Genomic DNA, 16802 nt, shown 5'->3' with positions numbered 1-16802 from the left:
TATTTTATTTTTTTCTTTTTTAATTACATCTGCTTTCCACTTCCAGGCCCTTTATTTGTTTTCACTTACAGCTCTTACAGTGACTCTGTTTGGTTTTCTCCCAAGTCCATGCCAAACAGAAGACCTAATAATATGAGTTCTGGGACATGTTTGCAGTGGGGTTAGGAAGTCACAGCACTATTTGTGAGTCTGTAGATTAAAGCTGGGGACATTAAATCGTGGCTAATGGGTTAACCCCTTGGTGTCAATAGGTTGCTGGCTTCACTAACTTCCATTTGATAGAGTTAGAAAGTCCTTGACATTCTGCACCAAAGGGTTAATTTGAAAAGGGATGAGAATTCAGTTTCAGTTACAAGCATAGCTTTAATAATAAAGAAATGAAAAATTTAGGTTTCCTGGAGACCAACTGGACTGTAAAATTATCCTTGAAGGTGCAATTCTATGTGAAGGTGAATACAGGGGGTTTTGAACAGCATAATGTTGGAACAAGGAGGAAATATGAAAGCAAGTGGGTACTTCCGCTATTTTTCCCCATCATTTGGTAACATGTAACAGGATAGTAAACAAATTACGCTGAGGGAGTGAAAAGGGACCAGCACAACACATACATTTAATCTCCAACACTACTGGAACTAAAACACCATTTACTCTTAAAAAGAGACCGAGCAAAGAAACTAGAATCATCGAATGGCTTAGGTTGGAGGAAACCTTAAAGACTGTATATTTCCAACCTGCCTGCCATGGGCAGGGCTGCCAACCACAGAGTAATAGAATGTACTTGCAAACCCACAGAGAAACACTGGAGCAGCTCCTCTGCCCTGATTTGAGTTCAAGTGGTAGGAAGTGAGCTTCAGCAGGATGAAGCCACAGCAAAGTGAAAGCAGCAGCTCAAGTGAACAGATCCCAGCAGGAGAACCTCGGGAAGCAGCACCAGTCTTAGCTCTTGAGGTGCCCAAGTGGCACCAGCTGAACTCTTTGTCCCTTCTGCCTTGGCTCTGCCTCCCTGCCACTGCTGATTTCCAGCATTTTCAGTGGGCTCCAAGAACAGGAAGGAAAGCTTCCCCCTGAACAGGAAATATCAGCCGAAGCACAGACAAACCACAGGCTCACAGAATAAACTATTCTGAGTTCTGCGTATCATCATCACAACCTTTTCAGCAGAGAGCTCTCGGAAGCCTAAACAACCACAGCCCATCCCCTCCTATCTGGATAACTAATAATTCAACACGAGATGCTGCTCTCACTCATCACCAAAGCCCTATGATTTAACAGTTTTGTCAAGTTCTTGCTGGAAAGATACTGCAACAGCCTTCCTAATGGCAGAGTGACAATTGCTACAAGTCCTGCAAAGTGTGGGATGCCAGGCAGGCATTACTGAAGCAGCAAGACTTGGCCTGTAAATCTTACCCCAAATGAAGATAGCAAATTACTCAGAAGGATTTGCAATGCTACTCTTGATTTATCTCACACAGAATGAAATGCATGCAGCCAGAGTACCCTAACGGAGTTCCAGTTTGGACTGGGAAGCCCTTGGCACTCCTCACTGATACCCTTTGCTTTATTGTATTGCACCATCAAAACAGAATAGAGTTAAGTGAAACTCTTTTGCATATGAAATGCCCTGTGCTGAAGGATGCTCTCACTGGCTGGTGTGCTTGCTACATTGGAGCAATTCTGGCTCCACTCAGTAAAGCAGAAAATACTATGCAAATGTTATTGTTACCACAGGTTAAAAATTTCTAATATATATATATATAGGCTTAGAACAAACACATTGGGCTTCTTCTTGTTGTTACATTCTTAATTTTCTTGCAATGTTTTTGCATACGTAAATTCCTCAGTGCTTTTCCTAACAACACCCACTGCTACTAACAACAGCCAAAGTCAAAGTCTGGAACGTAATTAAGATGTTAGGAGATTGCTTCATCTGGACACACAAACCTGAGCACCTGCTTATGGTGGCAGGTGCCAGAATCAATACACTCAGGCAGTCTGAGGGGCTGATTTCACACCCAGCCAAACAACCTTGTCAGGTTAGAGCACTGAGGGCATCAGCCGTGCCTCCTGGAACTGCTTGCTTCCCACAACTGGCCATTTCTTTTATCCACGCTGTGCTGCCAAATGCTACTCAGCTTAAAAAAACGGAAAATAACGGGTCAGATCTGATACCAGACAATTGTAGATAGGTAGCTAGTCCCTCCTACAGCAGCATGCCAACTTTCTACACTACAATCAGAGTGGCATTACCTTGGCATTGTCCGGCACTCTTCCCTTGTTGCTCAAAGTAAAAATGATGAGAAACAGAGAAGGTTATGGGCAGAAATGTGCCATGGCTTATTTTTTCAATAGTTAATTAACTTCTCTCCTGTTAAACTGGATGGGAACAACAGGTGTTTTGATGCTTGGATAGTTTCAGTTTCCACAGAACAATTCTTCAAGCTCTCATTATTATTATAGTCATTTGCACCACGAAAAGGACTTATTTCCAACTCACGCACCACCTAGTTATCTGTGTGCAGGAATAAAAGACAGCTGTGATGCAGAAGTCCTGAAAACACACTGACATTTCCCAAATCACACAATCTTTTCTCCATTTGTTTTTCCCTCCACTTTTTTTTTGAGATTCTGATTTCAGATATAAACCAAAAATACCAACAAGCATAAACATTGATTATTTGCAGATCACAACTAAAGCCTCATCTCAGTCGGTGATCTCTGATCCTTCCTGAGGAAAACAAATTGCCACAGAGGAAATGCTTGTCTCAAGGCGACATTAAAACAGGTTAACGTGGAGGAAATAACACTGTTTGCAAAGATGGTAACAAAAGACAGAGTCACCGAAAGACCTTCTGACCTAAACAAAGAGGTAGCGTTAGGCTAAAAGGTTCCCTCTTCTCAAACAGGTTTTTTGAAGAAAGGCTCATGTCAGAAGTTAATTATAATGGAAAAGAATACAGGAATGATCATAAAAAACTACAATGATGCCCCAAAAGCTGTCGCTGTACCTCCGGAGGCTCAACGGTTCCAAATACAGAAAAAGATCAAAGAACTCATGTTCCACATCAGAAGATGATGAGATAACTACCTCTTTTCAAAAAACGAAGGGTTTTCTTTTTCTTCGAATCTTCCCCACACATTCTTCTAAACTGTCTGTAAAGCAGGAAAACAGAAAGGAAATAATTGAAAATTTACAAAGAATGAGAACAAGCCATTTGGACAAAATTGTTACGTGAAGATAGAAGGAGCTATCAAAAGAAACAACCAAGGATTTTGACAACGTCTGCAGAGACTGAAAAATTGAAGAAACAGGACGATTTTGTAACAGCAACAACAAGAACGCCACTGAAACTGCATGAGCACACAAGCAGTGCTCCAGAAAGCTGACACTTCAGCTGTCAGCATGACACTGGAGAAGAACAGCAATTATAAAGCAAATTAAACTACAAAGAAAATGGAAAAGACAACAACAACAAAAGCAATATGGCTTTCCATACTGCCTGCATTTTTTGCTGCTAAAGCTTTTTATGCAGGTGAGATGCAAAGCTAAATGCGCTACTCCAAGCCCTTCTCTCCATTTCATCAAATATTAATGCCATCACTTTACAAGTCCTTCTCCCTCATACAAGCTTTAAAACCACTTTAAAAAGCTCTTTAGAAGCAAAAGACCAATTTCTCTCATGATCTGGTATTTTTGTCCAGTTGTACAAGATCTTTTACTGATTTAATCACAAGTATGCAGGATAGAATGGAAGCTTCTATGTTTACAAAAATCATTTGTAGGCCACAGCTCCATTAGCCTGTTCTTTGTATTCCTCATCAACTTTCATAGACAGGACAAGGGGGAATGGTTTTAAACTAAGACAGGGGAGGTTTAGGTTGGATATGAGGAGGAAGTTTTTCACCCAGAGGGTGGTGAGGCACTGGAACAGGTTGCCCAAGGAGGCTGTGGATGCCCCATCCCTGCAGGCATTCAAGGCCAGGCTGGATGTGGCTCTGGGCAGCCTGGGCTGCTGGTTGGCGACCTGCACACAGCAGGGGGTTGGAAGTGGATGAGCAATGTGATCCTTTGCAACCCGGGCTGTTCTGTGATTCTATGATCTGAAGTTGGAAGGGATCCACAAGGATCACTGAGCAGCCCCACACAGCAGCCCCAACCCCAGTGTCTGAGAGAGATGTCCCAGCACACCCTAAGCTCCAGCATCAGGGACCTCAACAGAGTCAACAGCCACACCCCACGTAGTGTCATCCACGAACTTACTCAGTCTGCATTGAAATAACTTATAATAACTGAAATAACTCATTTACAAAAAAATGAGTATTTTTTTCCCCACAACAATGTCAACAAAACGTGTTCACAGCAGCATTCTGCTCTGCAACCAACCGTTAAAGAAAACAACCACAACAACATGAAACAAAACACGGCTGCACACAGTATATAAGAAATTTACTTCATAGGTCTGCCAAGGAAATATTTGAGGACTGCAGCCCTTCAGCCAGAGCTTAGGGCCTGCTGTGCTCCACAGATGTTAGCTGGTCACAAAGACCTCTCTGTGAACAAGCATCTACATCCTATGAGCTTGGAAGCCAACAAGCTCCTGCTCTTCAACTTAGCAAAAGTTATCTACTTTTTCCCCAGGCTCTACGGAAATAGAGAAAAAAAAAAACCAAACCCAGGGTTGGATATAAGAATCTTGCTAAGTTGAAGAAATTTATTTCTTAGGGGTTTAGAGCTCCAGTGGAAAGATAAAGCAGCAAGCTGGCACATTACAAAACTGCAAGCTTTTCTCAGCCCAGTACACGTTTCTCATTTTCGTATACAGGATGCTTCACGTGGGCAACAAATAGGAGGTTTTGCAATAGTTTTTAAAAGCTTACTGATTAAACTGAGGAAATTTTGTCTGGATGTCTGCAGCAACACATCCATCGTCCTAAACAGTTGTTTTTTCGTTTGTTTTTACTTAGTTCAGTTCCTCACCTTATCTGCAACAGCTGCAAAAAGCCTGAAGCAATCAACCAAGTTCTACACAGTTGGGTTTTTTTTTTCCTCGCGCAGCAGCTTTAGGACTTAACCCCACGGGCTCTTGCAGAGCCAGGAGAATGCCAGGAGCTATGTAGCAGCAGCAGGGCTTTAGGGCTGCCTTTCCTACACGCAGCAGCGCATCCAGAGGAAAAGCATTGCTTTTGAAAGGAACAGGGCAGGTGTACGGCCGACCTGTGGGCGGCAAGCCGCCCGTCCTGCAGCCGCCCCCCTTCCCGCCATCATGGCGGCAGCTGTGCCTCACTAAACGGCCCTGCCCGGCCCTCAGCAACCGCCCCGCGCTCCCCACAGCCACACGTCAGTGTGCGATGGGCACCGGCTGGGCTGAAACCAGGGCACGGGGAGGGCACAGTGCAGTGCTGACTCGAGTTAGGGCAAATATGAAGCGCACAAAGAGTAAAATGGCATCAGAAATCTGTCGAACACCTGAGAGCTCACTGAGAATTGCAGCCGCCGCCATCGAAGCAGCCTGATGTGGGACACAAAGACAGGGTCACACATCGCACTGGTTGTACGCTTTTGTTACTCCCTTTGTTTTTTTATGTTTAAATAAAAATATTAAACATTAAAAGAAGTTTTGTTACGTGTATGCACTATATTTTTTTGATGCTTGACTACTGATGAAGAATTGTTATGGGGTCAAGCAAGGATAGGAGCCAAATGGGCTGCTGACTCAAACAGAGGCATAGCTTTAGGGAGGAGAGCAAGAACAATGGCCCCAGTTCAGCAAAGTACAAATAACCATTGCCTTTAACATATAAATAGTCCCAAAACAAAAGTTAAGCTTTGGCTTAAGGACTTTGCTGACACGAAGCCCGCAAGCACAAATACACAGGAACGCTGCAAAACGACCAGCCCCGGAGATGACTCTTCCACAAGAGTCAATATTTTGAAAGTAAAATTAATGGAAAATTCTATAGCCTGAGGAAAACTTTACAGGGATGCAGTTTGGACATCTTGAAAATGGCCAATAATTTCAACATGCTCCTCAGCACTGAAAGCTTCTGAAGAGACATAGCCTGACTTAAAGGTCATAGGTGATATTATTAAAAGATGCCTCTTAGTCTCACCTTCGGTCGTGATCATTTATTACACTCCGGATCACACTGAAGAATATATAAGAAGGTGGGAAAAGCTGGTGGGGCCTGGGGCTGCAGTCCTAATTGCATGCTTACACTTGCATTTCTCTATCTTTTAACTTGGTGACATTTTAAATTGAGTGATTAATCAGCCTTTACTTTGTTATTTGCAATCTACACATTAAATGCTACAGGCCAGATAAACTAGCCAACACAAATTAGCCACCTTATTGGCAGATTTATACCACTAGAGCATCTGGTCCTCCCTGAATTAATTTGTACTGTAGACAGGAACCAAGCACAAGTCTTCTTTTAAATCCTTGTGAAAAATAGAAATATTCATACTTTTCACTCTGTCCAACTGTGATTTTCTCCAAATCCAAACTGACACCAGGCACGTGACTTGTCTCTGGGAGTCCTGCACACTCAGCCCTTCTTGTAAATGAGCATTTGCATCGTGGCATGACAGTTTCACTTGTCAGGTGCTGCACTGGCTGCTGAGGGAAAATGCTTGGCAACACCAATGGTTTTTCAGGTAGAATATCTGCAGAAAGTGCTTTTGCACAGCAGATAAAGCAGCCTGCTATTTCTTGCTCTGCCAAGTTGGTCCCTTCACAGTAGTGGGACTCAGGAAATGATCTACAAACAACTATGGAAAATTCATTTAAAAAACTACTTAGCACTAATTCTTTATCATATGGCAATGCAGTGAGGGAGAAGTAGACCAGGACAGGAGAGACTGAAAAGACTTTCTGGTACTGAAGTGTGATTTAGGGTCAAAGTTCCCCTGCTAGAATGAAATAGCAATGTGACGCCCAATTTCTACCCCTTTGAAGCACTCATACATGCCACCAGGGTAAATACAGACAAGTGAAAATAGCAGTCTTCCATTAATGTTTGCAGCAACATCAAACAACAGTCATTCCACTTGCATAGGAACCCAGCAAGCTCCCAGACTTGTCCTTCTCCTTCAGGACACGTCAGCAAAGCTGAATGAAAGAAGCAAGCTATGGAGTGGAAATGAAAACATGGCTTCCTATACATACACAGAATACAATACATACACAGAAAGGTCCTGAGAGAGAAGGGAGGGCAGAAGAAGTAGGGGGCATGGGAAGGATGACAAGGCCACGTCTCTGTTAGTGATGGTGCGCAGTTGATAAGACTGTTCCAGTGTGGACGTGCACAAGGAAGACTGGGAACAGCTGGGATAAGGGATGTAAAAACCAGCTTGGGAATCAACAGCTTTGACTGAATGTTTTGCTTTTAAAAACCTGGCTCCTAATTCAAGGTGCCAAGAGACAGGTATTTTAACAGCATTTGGGTAGAGTTACACGTATTGAAAGACATTCAAGCCTACCCTAGTATCGCTTTGACAAGAGGCAGCCTTGAGACTTTACCTTCACATCTGTTTTCACTGAAGAAAAACAAAATAATCGTAATACTTTCAAATTTTAAGTGGCCCATTTTAGTCAGTTTCTTCCTATTTTCCTTTTTTCCTAAATTTGAAATGCTTACCATAGCAGGATGGTCTTAGTAGTGGAAAACGGTCTTTATTTATCATCCTAAAGATAAAGCATTACTGTTTTTGTGATTTAGGTCCTGAAATGAAAGAGTTACCAGTGTTGTCGCTTCAGGTTTTAATAATCATTGTCCACAACAAGAAATATTTGATTACCAGGACCTACCAATGCTCAATGATGGCAACTCACAAATAATGCTTCATAGTCCTAAACTTACATTCCAGGATGCATTTTAATAATAAACAAAAGCGATTAATTCTGCTTTTTTACAACCAATTATACATTGACATGTACATATACCCAGTTCCAGTCACAGTGTATACATATTTTTGGATCTGCAGCAATATGAGTTCTAAGTGTATATACATGTGCAAGTTTGAATATGTCCTGAGTAATTTTGAAGTACTATAAGTAAAATCTCGTAAATTTTAACTGATGCAAATAAAGTTCAGGTTTTACAGTGTGATGTTATTATGAAGAAGCTGTTTTCCAAATAAGAAATAAATATAGCACTCTGAGTTAGCTTTATGCATAGCTCTGAGCTCTGTACACTGCACAGTACCCACTTATGGTCTAGGTAATTAGGAAACGTGAAAAGATGCCGACTGCATTCTTCAGTAACTATTGCTTCCTTTACTGTTTAATTAACAGCAAATGATTCGTTCTGCTTCAAAATACCCAAGTGCGGAAGACTTTTAAAGGTTTTAAATTATATTCTTTCTGCTGTATATGTTTTGTAAACATTCAAGTCACTCAGGCTCTTTAAATCTTCTGAGAAAAACTAAATCACGCAGACAAACACTTAAAATATACGTTCTGGGAGAAAAAAAAAGAAACAACAGTGGAGTATAAGCATTACCTTAAATACCACAATATGCTGTAAGAAATCAAAACAGGAAATGTTCCTTAAGGAGCAGCTTGGGCAGAAACTGAAAGGCTGCTCAGAAACTACTCTCTGTCAGTATGACACGCCAACACAGCGAACACGAGATGATCTCACAAGACCATAACAAATTGTCTGAGCAAACACGACGAAGTGCTCCCACGGAGGAGTGGATCCAAACCCAGCATGAGTGTCAGAGCTTTCGTACGGTATTAACAGCGCAACTCACGAGCAATGTCTGTGTACTTCATGCCAGGAAAACACAGGCACTAGTATGAGAAGTGGGAAAGAACTAAAGCTAGCATCAGGGCGTAGCAGTCTTTAGCTAGAGTTGGTTTGATGCAGCTTTTTAGGCATGAAAGATGATACGCTTTCTTCCTCTCCTTCATTTCTCTCACACCACAGAAGTGAAGGCACCACTGACTGTGCTCCTCTGACACGAGGGCCCTGGCACAGAAGTTAGCTGGTCCCATGACTGCTATAGTCAAAAACTCCTTTCCTGAAGAACGGTGAGAACTCACAGATGGTGTGTTTTGACAGAGTCGACCCCACTTTATCAATGTGCAGCGGAGATGATGGAGATTGCAGCATTGCAGTGAAAAAGCTCCTGAGGTATGTCTGTGGAACAAAATGCAAGATGTCGTAAGGCTTTCTTCATCCAGTCACACTGATTACAAATGCTTGGAAGAATTAAACAAACAGCAGTACCAAAAAAACCCACACAATAACATCTCCGTGGACTGAGTTCTTTTAGTAACCATTAGCATTTAAATCAATCGTAGAACACATCTCCTGAAATGTTCATGTTAAGATGAGGAAAAGTAGAAAATAAATATTTCCCATTTTCTTTCCCTGCCAAGCTTGTTAACTGCTTGATTCTGCACTAGTGTAATGCTTCTGCTAACCATGACATGCTAATACTGCTGTCTAGCATTACAAAACACTGCAGCAGGTGCAAATCTCAAATCTATTCTGCAGGAATTTCACTACATATGGACACAAAAGGACTTCAGAAGTCTTCCTCATCAAGGCTTTTGAACCTCGTGTGGAAAAGGATTTGTTTTGATCACATCCATCTGCAACACTGTATGACTTCCATAGCATCTCAGAACATAAGAGTATCTTTTCACTGAGTTGCCCTCTCACCATTTTTTATTTTTAAAGAAGTCTGACACGTAAGAAGCATTCCCCTTCCCAAAAGTTGATATTCACCAACTGCTGCGTGACTTGCATCCATTTATATCCACAGAAATTGTGACAGATGTATATTAATACAAAGTTAGCTTTCAGAAACCTGATGGGGTTTCCTTCGCATATGGGTTGAATTATTACAATCATTTAGCATAGTTTAATAAGCCATAGTTATAAATTCTGAACGGTCACAGTAGGTAAGATGTTGATCAGGCAGGTGATAAAACATTACCAAATGTCACCCAAATAGCTGCAAGGGAAATCTCTCATCTTGAACACCTTTGCTCTGTACAGACTGACCACAGAAAAAGGTAATTTGAGAAGTTATTCGCTAATCTGGGATGCAGTGGGAAATACATCTACAAGACAGAATGGCACAATAACCTACAAAAAACACAAAGTTTAGTCATCTGAATGCAGCAACTTCTGGGTTATGAAAGAGGACCGTTCAGCAAGCAGTCCCAGTTATTTACTTCTCAAGGAGAATTTCTCCATAATGTAACAGCCTGTTATATATTTAAAGTACCTTGGAAACCAGCTATATTAATATCACAGAATGCAGGGTAACAACAACAAAAAGTAGCAGCTGGCACGTAAGGTATTCTCTTGGCAGGACTGGTGGATTTTCTTTTTTATTCAGATCTCCCACAGGTTGTATTAGAGCTCATGAAAAATATTCATTACAAAAAATACCTTCAAGATGAATTCCAACAGCCTAAGAGGTAATTTAAAGTGAGCAACAGATGTCATATCAGCATTTGTCATAATTAGTTCCCAAAGTAGGGCCCTTTAAAGCAGTCCCAGTCCAGTAATGCCTGAAGGATGAGTATGGTGGAAAATCAAATGTAAAACATAGCATACCATTAGAGTTTTAGCACTGTGCTGAAAAGTTACTGCAGTAATTTCAGTTTATGGCTACTGAAGGCTCAAAGGTACCAGAATTTCTCGCTGGAGACATTATAAGACCTATTGCCTTCACCTCGGTATGTATGGCCAGATAATTGAGTGTCATGCCTTTGCTGTAGAGCCATTATTCATTGTTTTGGCACAACAGCTCTAACGGAAGAGCCATAAATAAATAAATAAAATCCCTCTGCTATAAGCCTAACATTTCTCTGACAGGGAAACACTAGGAACAGCAGGTATACTTATTTCCCCAGATCTGCACGCAGGAGTTGCTCTGTGAATATCACAGATTCTTTGAACATGAAGAAGATACTTGGGAAAATGACAACAGGCAGACTATACCAGATTAGGATGGAATTCATTTTCTGTGAAGGTTTCCAGCCATATGGCTTGGCATTATGTGCTCTTCAACAACCATTTCTGAACAAATTAGCCCTCTTTTAAATCCCATATCTGCATTTGCCCTTGTTTGCAATGCTGATATGTTAGCACAGCACAGAGCTGATGTGCCCTTGACACAAAGAAGCTGTTGCTTCAGTGCAATTAAGGCTGCTCTGCCCAGATACGCTGATTAGGAGTTAATTCCTGTGGATGGAAAACAGAGCTCACACAATTAGTGCGTATGCCCCTAATTAAAGGGCTGTGGAGAGGCAGCGAGGGAGAAGGTTGCTCTGTCCTGTCTGCTGCAGAGTGGACAAAGTTGAAGAATGTGGTAGGAGAAAATAAAGAGAGCTCCTTATCGGTGTATGGAAACAAGCTTCCCTAATTCAGATAGAATAGGCAGAGAATGAAGGTGACAGCAGGCAGGGAGAGCAGCAGGGCCATATCAACAAGGAGCATGGAGAGAAAACGTTGCTGGAGGTGTGGAAGGGACTCGACATGGAGTTTGTGGCAGCCCAGGAGGCCACTGGAAGCTGCTGGAGTGGCATCAAGGCTAGATGAGATTACCTCCTCTGCTGGGACCCAGTGAGCAGGGGGAGAGTTGTTTTCAGAGCTTTCATATTAAATTCACTTCAAGCAGCAGGTATGATTTTCGTCTGTTTACAGAGCAATGCTGTTGTTTGTGCTGAGTTAAAACTGGGTGAGAAGCACACTGGTATCTTTTGATGTGCTCCCTTCAAAAAATAAGAAGTCTTTGATGCTGGCAAGCTCGTGGTGCCAACGTAGGAACACGTACAGATTTTATATAAATTAATGCTGTGACATCCTACCAGCACTTCACGGATAGCATCTAAATCATTTTTCCTTGTATAAAAAGCTCTATTTTATAGCAACTTCACTTTTCTGAGGCTTGCATGATTAACTTTTAAAGAAAAAGCTACATAAATGCTGCAAATACACTAAATGTCGTGTCTCACTCATTTTTGCCTGTTAGCCTTTCAGGCCTACAGTCGTTTGTTGACGTTTAGTCTGGTAATCAGTATTCTTCAAAATGTGCTTAGGAGTTTCACTTCACCTGCTATGTTGTTGGATTACCAGAAAACATCCTAATTGCAAATCTGTAAATGTCTCAATGCGGGGCTACAGCACCCCAGCAGTGTAGCAGGAGCATAAAATGGATAACCTGTAAACAGTCCACACTGCTTACTCAGCCTAAACACACATCCAGGAACAGCAGTTTACAGAATGGAAAGACTCTTGGCGAGATTTGTAAAGACAGAAAGCCAGGTTTAAAAAAAACAACAAAAAAGTCAAAATAGGAAGAGCAGCATTTTTCCTCTCTTGGCATGCATGATAATCTTAGCAGACTTTATCTTAAAATTTGTGCTACCACACTTGCAAGCTTTCATCTTGGATTCCAAGCATTAGAAAGTGATGCAAGACAGGAGAAAGTCAGGAGAGGCCCAAAGTTTTCTTTTCCTTTACTGGCTTGAGTAGCTTTCCCTCCAGTTTAATTATGCTAAAGGCAAAATGGTAACCATTTTGAAAGCTTACTAAAAATTATTATTTTAATAAGGTTCACTTCTTTATCAGAAGACCAGCGTTCATCTCAGGCTTGATCCATCAGCACAGCAAAGTCATTCTAATGATTTCTGCACTTCGTCGTGATGTAGGGACCTCATAATTTTATATATTTTAACATAAATCCATAACTTAATTTAAAGTTATTAAAGTTATTATAATCAAAAAGCTTCCTTGCAAGTCAAAGTGTTCTTATCATCCTTTCGGTTGTGTCATATTAAAAGAGAATTCAGTTCAATGACATTGTTCTCATAATCCATTACAAACAGCGACAGCCTCAGAGACCAATAGCAGAGCTTAGGAAGAATTGGATTTTTCATTAAACTTTGGTCTGTTTCAAATCTCATCAACTCCAGCACTTCCAGAAAGTGAAAGGAATTTGGAACACCCTCCCCTGCTGCTGTTTCTAGCAATTTCCTCCCAAAAGAACCCCCCAAAAAGCAGTTTTAAATTCTTTCAATATAATACTTTGCAATTAGCATACTAAATACCGCCCACTGATATCTGACAGAGCTGAAAGCATCACAAATTTTCATTAGATAAGACTCACCAAGCTTTGGGGATTTCTGAAACAATAGCTCCTTTTTCCCCCCTTTCTTTTGACACCCACACATCCACCTGACAGTGAAAAATCTCTGCCCCAAGGTCACAGGAGGTCATCAGAGGCAGAGGCAGGAATAATTAACTTGCTCATCTAACTTTTAGCATCGGCTCTTCTCTCCCTTTAAAATAGATGCTAGCTTCCCTCGGCATCAATCACATAATTATTCTGTTGACTAGTGTTAAGTGCTGCAAGCTTTAAATCAAATCTTGATTTGAATTATTCATAGAGCAAAGCATATGCAGGTATCAGCAGCTGTTTTCTATAGGAAAGATATCTGATTATAAAAAAAAAGGAGTCTGAAGCATATCCCTGACTGGAAATCTGCATTATGCTACAATTATCGCACCTATTTCAGAGAGAACATTCACAAAGTCAGCTATTCCTGAGGAAGAATCTGCCCCAGAACAAGGAACATGCTTAGCTGCCAATCTGCCAGCACAAAAGTAAGGATCCGCTCAGAAGGCAAAGCCTGCTGCAGGAGCCCCTCGTTACTGCAGAAATCAGCCATCTCCTGCCTTTGTCTCCTAGAAAGAAACTGTCAGCATATGCAAAGGAAAATGAACATTTCCGGGCCCTCTCCCAAATTAAGCAACTTTCTATTTTAGACCATTCACTGGTGTCTGGATGAGGAGAGAAACAAAGACTTCAGGGGAGGTTTTTCAAATACGAAGAGCTAGAGAAATGCCAGCCATCATTGCTAACAACAACCTCTACCGACAGAAAAAAAGCCTGGCTTAAATGACTCTGACAGGAGATGGTGTCTCGTGGCAACTTCAGGTTGGCAGAGGGCCCCGTCTGGGGTGATGCTATATACAGAATCCAAAGAGATCTTATGTCTGCCCAACAAAAATAGGATTCAAACTCCTAATTGGATCTGCTTCTTCTGTGGCTTGTTGGTTTTTTGTTGTTTTTTTTTTTTTTTTTTTTTTTTGTTGTTGTTGTTGTTGTTTTTTCTTGCTGGCAAAAGTCAGAGGGAATCAGCAGGCTGCCAGGAGAGGAAAGCTGTGGTTGCAACCAGCTTATATCAAGTGTGGAACAAAAGCTCTTAGCAAGAGTGTGGCAAGCTAAGCTGGCTCTGCCTCCTGCAAGACACAGAGATCACATTTTAAACACCAACAGGACTGGATTACCTGGGTCAGGAGCAGATCACAGGGACAGGAAGATTTGATATGAACTGAGTTTCAAGGGACCAGGTTCTCCAAATTCTGCCAAATACCCCAACTTTATACAGCGAGGGGTGTTTGAGCTGCCCAAACGGAGGCATTCCATCCAGCCAGCAGTTCCAGCAGGCTTCTCTGCAAGGACAGCTCAGTCCTTGATGAACAACTCAGTTCATCACAGCAAAGCTTCTGCCCTGTGTTTGCCACTAAAGCAATCTCCCCTTTCCTGAGGGACCTGTTGAGGCTAACCGGCTAATTAGGTGTGAGTAATTGCCAGCATAATGCTCTGATTGCTCTCTAAAAGTACTTTCAGATCCATTTCTGGATTTGTTAAATATGAACGAGCAGGGAAAGAACTGGCAGGCAGCAAGAATATAAAATAAAGGTGGCATTGCTCTGCAGTTAACCAGCATGGAAGTATGGGGGACCGTACACAGACTACGATTAATATCATCACCTCCAGCCATTCTCCACCCGGCAGATAGAACTGCTCATGAGTGTTTGGGCTTTCTGTGATTTTGCTTGCTTTGTTGTTGCTGTTGTTGTTTTTAAAAAGAGGAAAATATGCGGCTTCGCTTCTTTTTCCCAGCAGTTTGACGTATATTATAAGATATCATAAAGCAGATCTCAGTAAAATATGTGAGCAGGACAGCAGGTAATATCAATACCTCAGGTTGTATTTCAAGCCCTTCAGGATATATCTAATGTCACCTCGGTATCTGTACACATTCATCTCCTGCACACACCCCTAGGTCATTATGTGCCGTTGTGATTTCATAACAGAGAGAAAAGACTTAGTGCCTGGGAGACTACCCTGTGCCTAAAGGATCTTAGTCCTGTGAAATATATGGAATGAAAGCTTCTAGAATTACAGCATGATCACCGGGGCCGGTGTCTGTTGCATAAAGACCAGGCAGGCTGGCTGAATTCTCCTAACAAAAACGATAGTGTGAGACACTATCAAAGTTCTGCAGAGCTTCCTTGGGAAGTCAGAGGTAATAAATGCCTCCAGAATTTATCTGTCCCATGGGTATCGCAGGCCTTGCTCTGGTCTCACATGGCTTGTGCAAGCACAAGGAGATTTTTCAGGGGAATGAAGACAGATTCCAAATTGTTTAAAAATGACAAATCACAACTGCTAGCCAGAATATTCAGCAGAGGGCTGTCTCCTTCAGACTGGCAGACATTAATTAGGCTCAGGACTGGATTAACTGGCTTCACATTATACAAGCAAAGAATAAAGGACTGACTTGTTTTAATCAAATCCTTCCTGTTCACTTTGATTAGGCCTAATCAGAGGCGAGACTGTTTACAGATAATAATACCTAGCAGTTAGGCAGAAATGAAGGCCTTCCCAAGCAAGTATTGCCTCATCCTACCCCATAATTGTATGCCTCCTACCTATACAGACAACTTCACAAAGCAAAAATTTGCCCCCAAAATGGAAGCTACCCATGTTAAACTTCCAGATGCCTCCTCAAGAGTCTTTGCTCTCATGTCCTCTTTCCAATGGCAAAAAGAAAACCTGGAAGCACAGGAGCAAGTGCTGCTGGGGAAGAAGCAGACAGACAGCTGTGTGGGGAGCAGAACGTTTGTTGCAGTGCAGGTAGCAGAAATCAGCTGCTCTGTGGTAGCCTGGCTGTGTTTCCTAAGAAACCCCTATTTAGGAGTTTCCCTTAACAGAAATAATGTATTTTTCTTTAATAAGGTAGCAAATTTCTTGCCAATTAGACTGTGATACACACAGGCAAGCTCTTAGCTTCTTAGAGCAAACTTGTTTGTTAAGGAACTACATAGGAGGAGATATGATTGAAAAACCCCATCAAACAACGTAATGTAGCTCATTTGTTAGGGAGCACATTTACTTATGCTGGATCTACAAAAATAGGGTATTGCTTTCACAGCCAGGAACTTAGCTTTTGCTTTTGTTGGAGCTACCAAACGGACCTATGGAGCCTTGTGCACATGGCTGCTGTAAGGCACTGCATTGCCACCAATGTGGCAGCAATCTGTGCTGCTGGTAGACCTAACCCAGGGCTAAGAGAGAAGCAGCAGGTTCTATCCACACCTTCCCTCTGGGCACATTTAGAGGTACCTAAATGACTTTGGAACCAAGCTAGAAAGAACTGAGATCTTCAAATATCTAAATTCCATTAATAAAAGAAAACAGAACTTGCATTTCAGCCCCTTGGGAAATTCTGCCTCTGTTTTTAAGCCCAGCGTGTTGCAGATTCCTTGAATCAGGATTACAGTTTCCTCCATAGCATCTCCAGAGTGTTTGAGTGCCACTAAAATTTAATTTTACCCAGGGTGGCACTGGAATTTACTTGAATGCATACACCTTTTTGAATTTTTGTAACGTACAAGCATTCTGAGAGATGCCAGTTATGATTCAAGGTGAAATTGCTCTCCTAGGTTTTCAAAATCCAAACTATTCATTATACCTATTTAGAGCA

General features: G+C 41.7%; 1 protein-coding gene and 1 long non-coding RNA gene across 3 annotated transcripts in view; both read right to left on the bottom strand.

The window, feature by feature from the left end:
- LOC122174916 overlaps positions 1-3146 on the bottom strand; it is a 59401-nt gene extending 56255 nt beyond the window's left edge. Inside the window, exon 1 of the long non-coding RNA XR_006177261.1 lies at positions 3086-3146. This is a non-coding gene — a long non-coding RNA (uncharacterized LOC122174916). The remainder of the gene's footprint in view (positions 1-3085) is intronic.
- A 4504-nt stretch (positions 3147-7650) lies between these two features.
- Positions 7651-16802, bottom strand: part of KIF16B (kinesin family member 16B) — a 134020-nt gene continuing 124868 nt past the window's right edge. For both annotated transcript variants that reach the window (XM_042894453.1, XM_042894460.1), the window contains one exon: positions 7651-9141. In XM_042894453.1, the coding sequence (XP_042750387.1) occupies positions 8983-9141 (159 nt within the window). In that variant the 3' untranslated portion in view covers positions 7651-8982. The remainder of the gene's footprint in view (positions 9142-16802) is intronic.

This window comes from Lagopus leucura, unplaced genomic scaffold (assembly GCF_019238085.1).
Source record: "Lagopus leucura isolate 7727_CA_CO unplaced genomic scaffold, USGS_WTPT01 Super-Scaffold_73, whole genome shotgun sequence".
Classification (NCBI taxonomy): Eukaryota; Metazoa; Chordata; class Aves; order Galliformes; family Phasianidae; genus Lagopus; species Lagopus leucura.
Note: the sequence above shows the minus strand (reverse complement) of the source record. Positions and strands in the feature narration are given on the sequence as shown.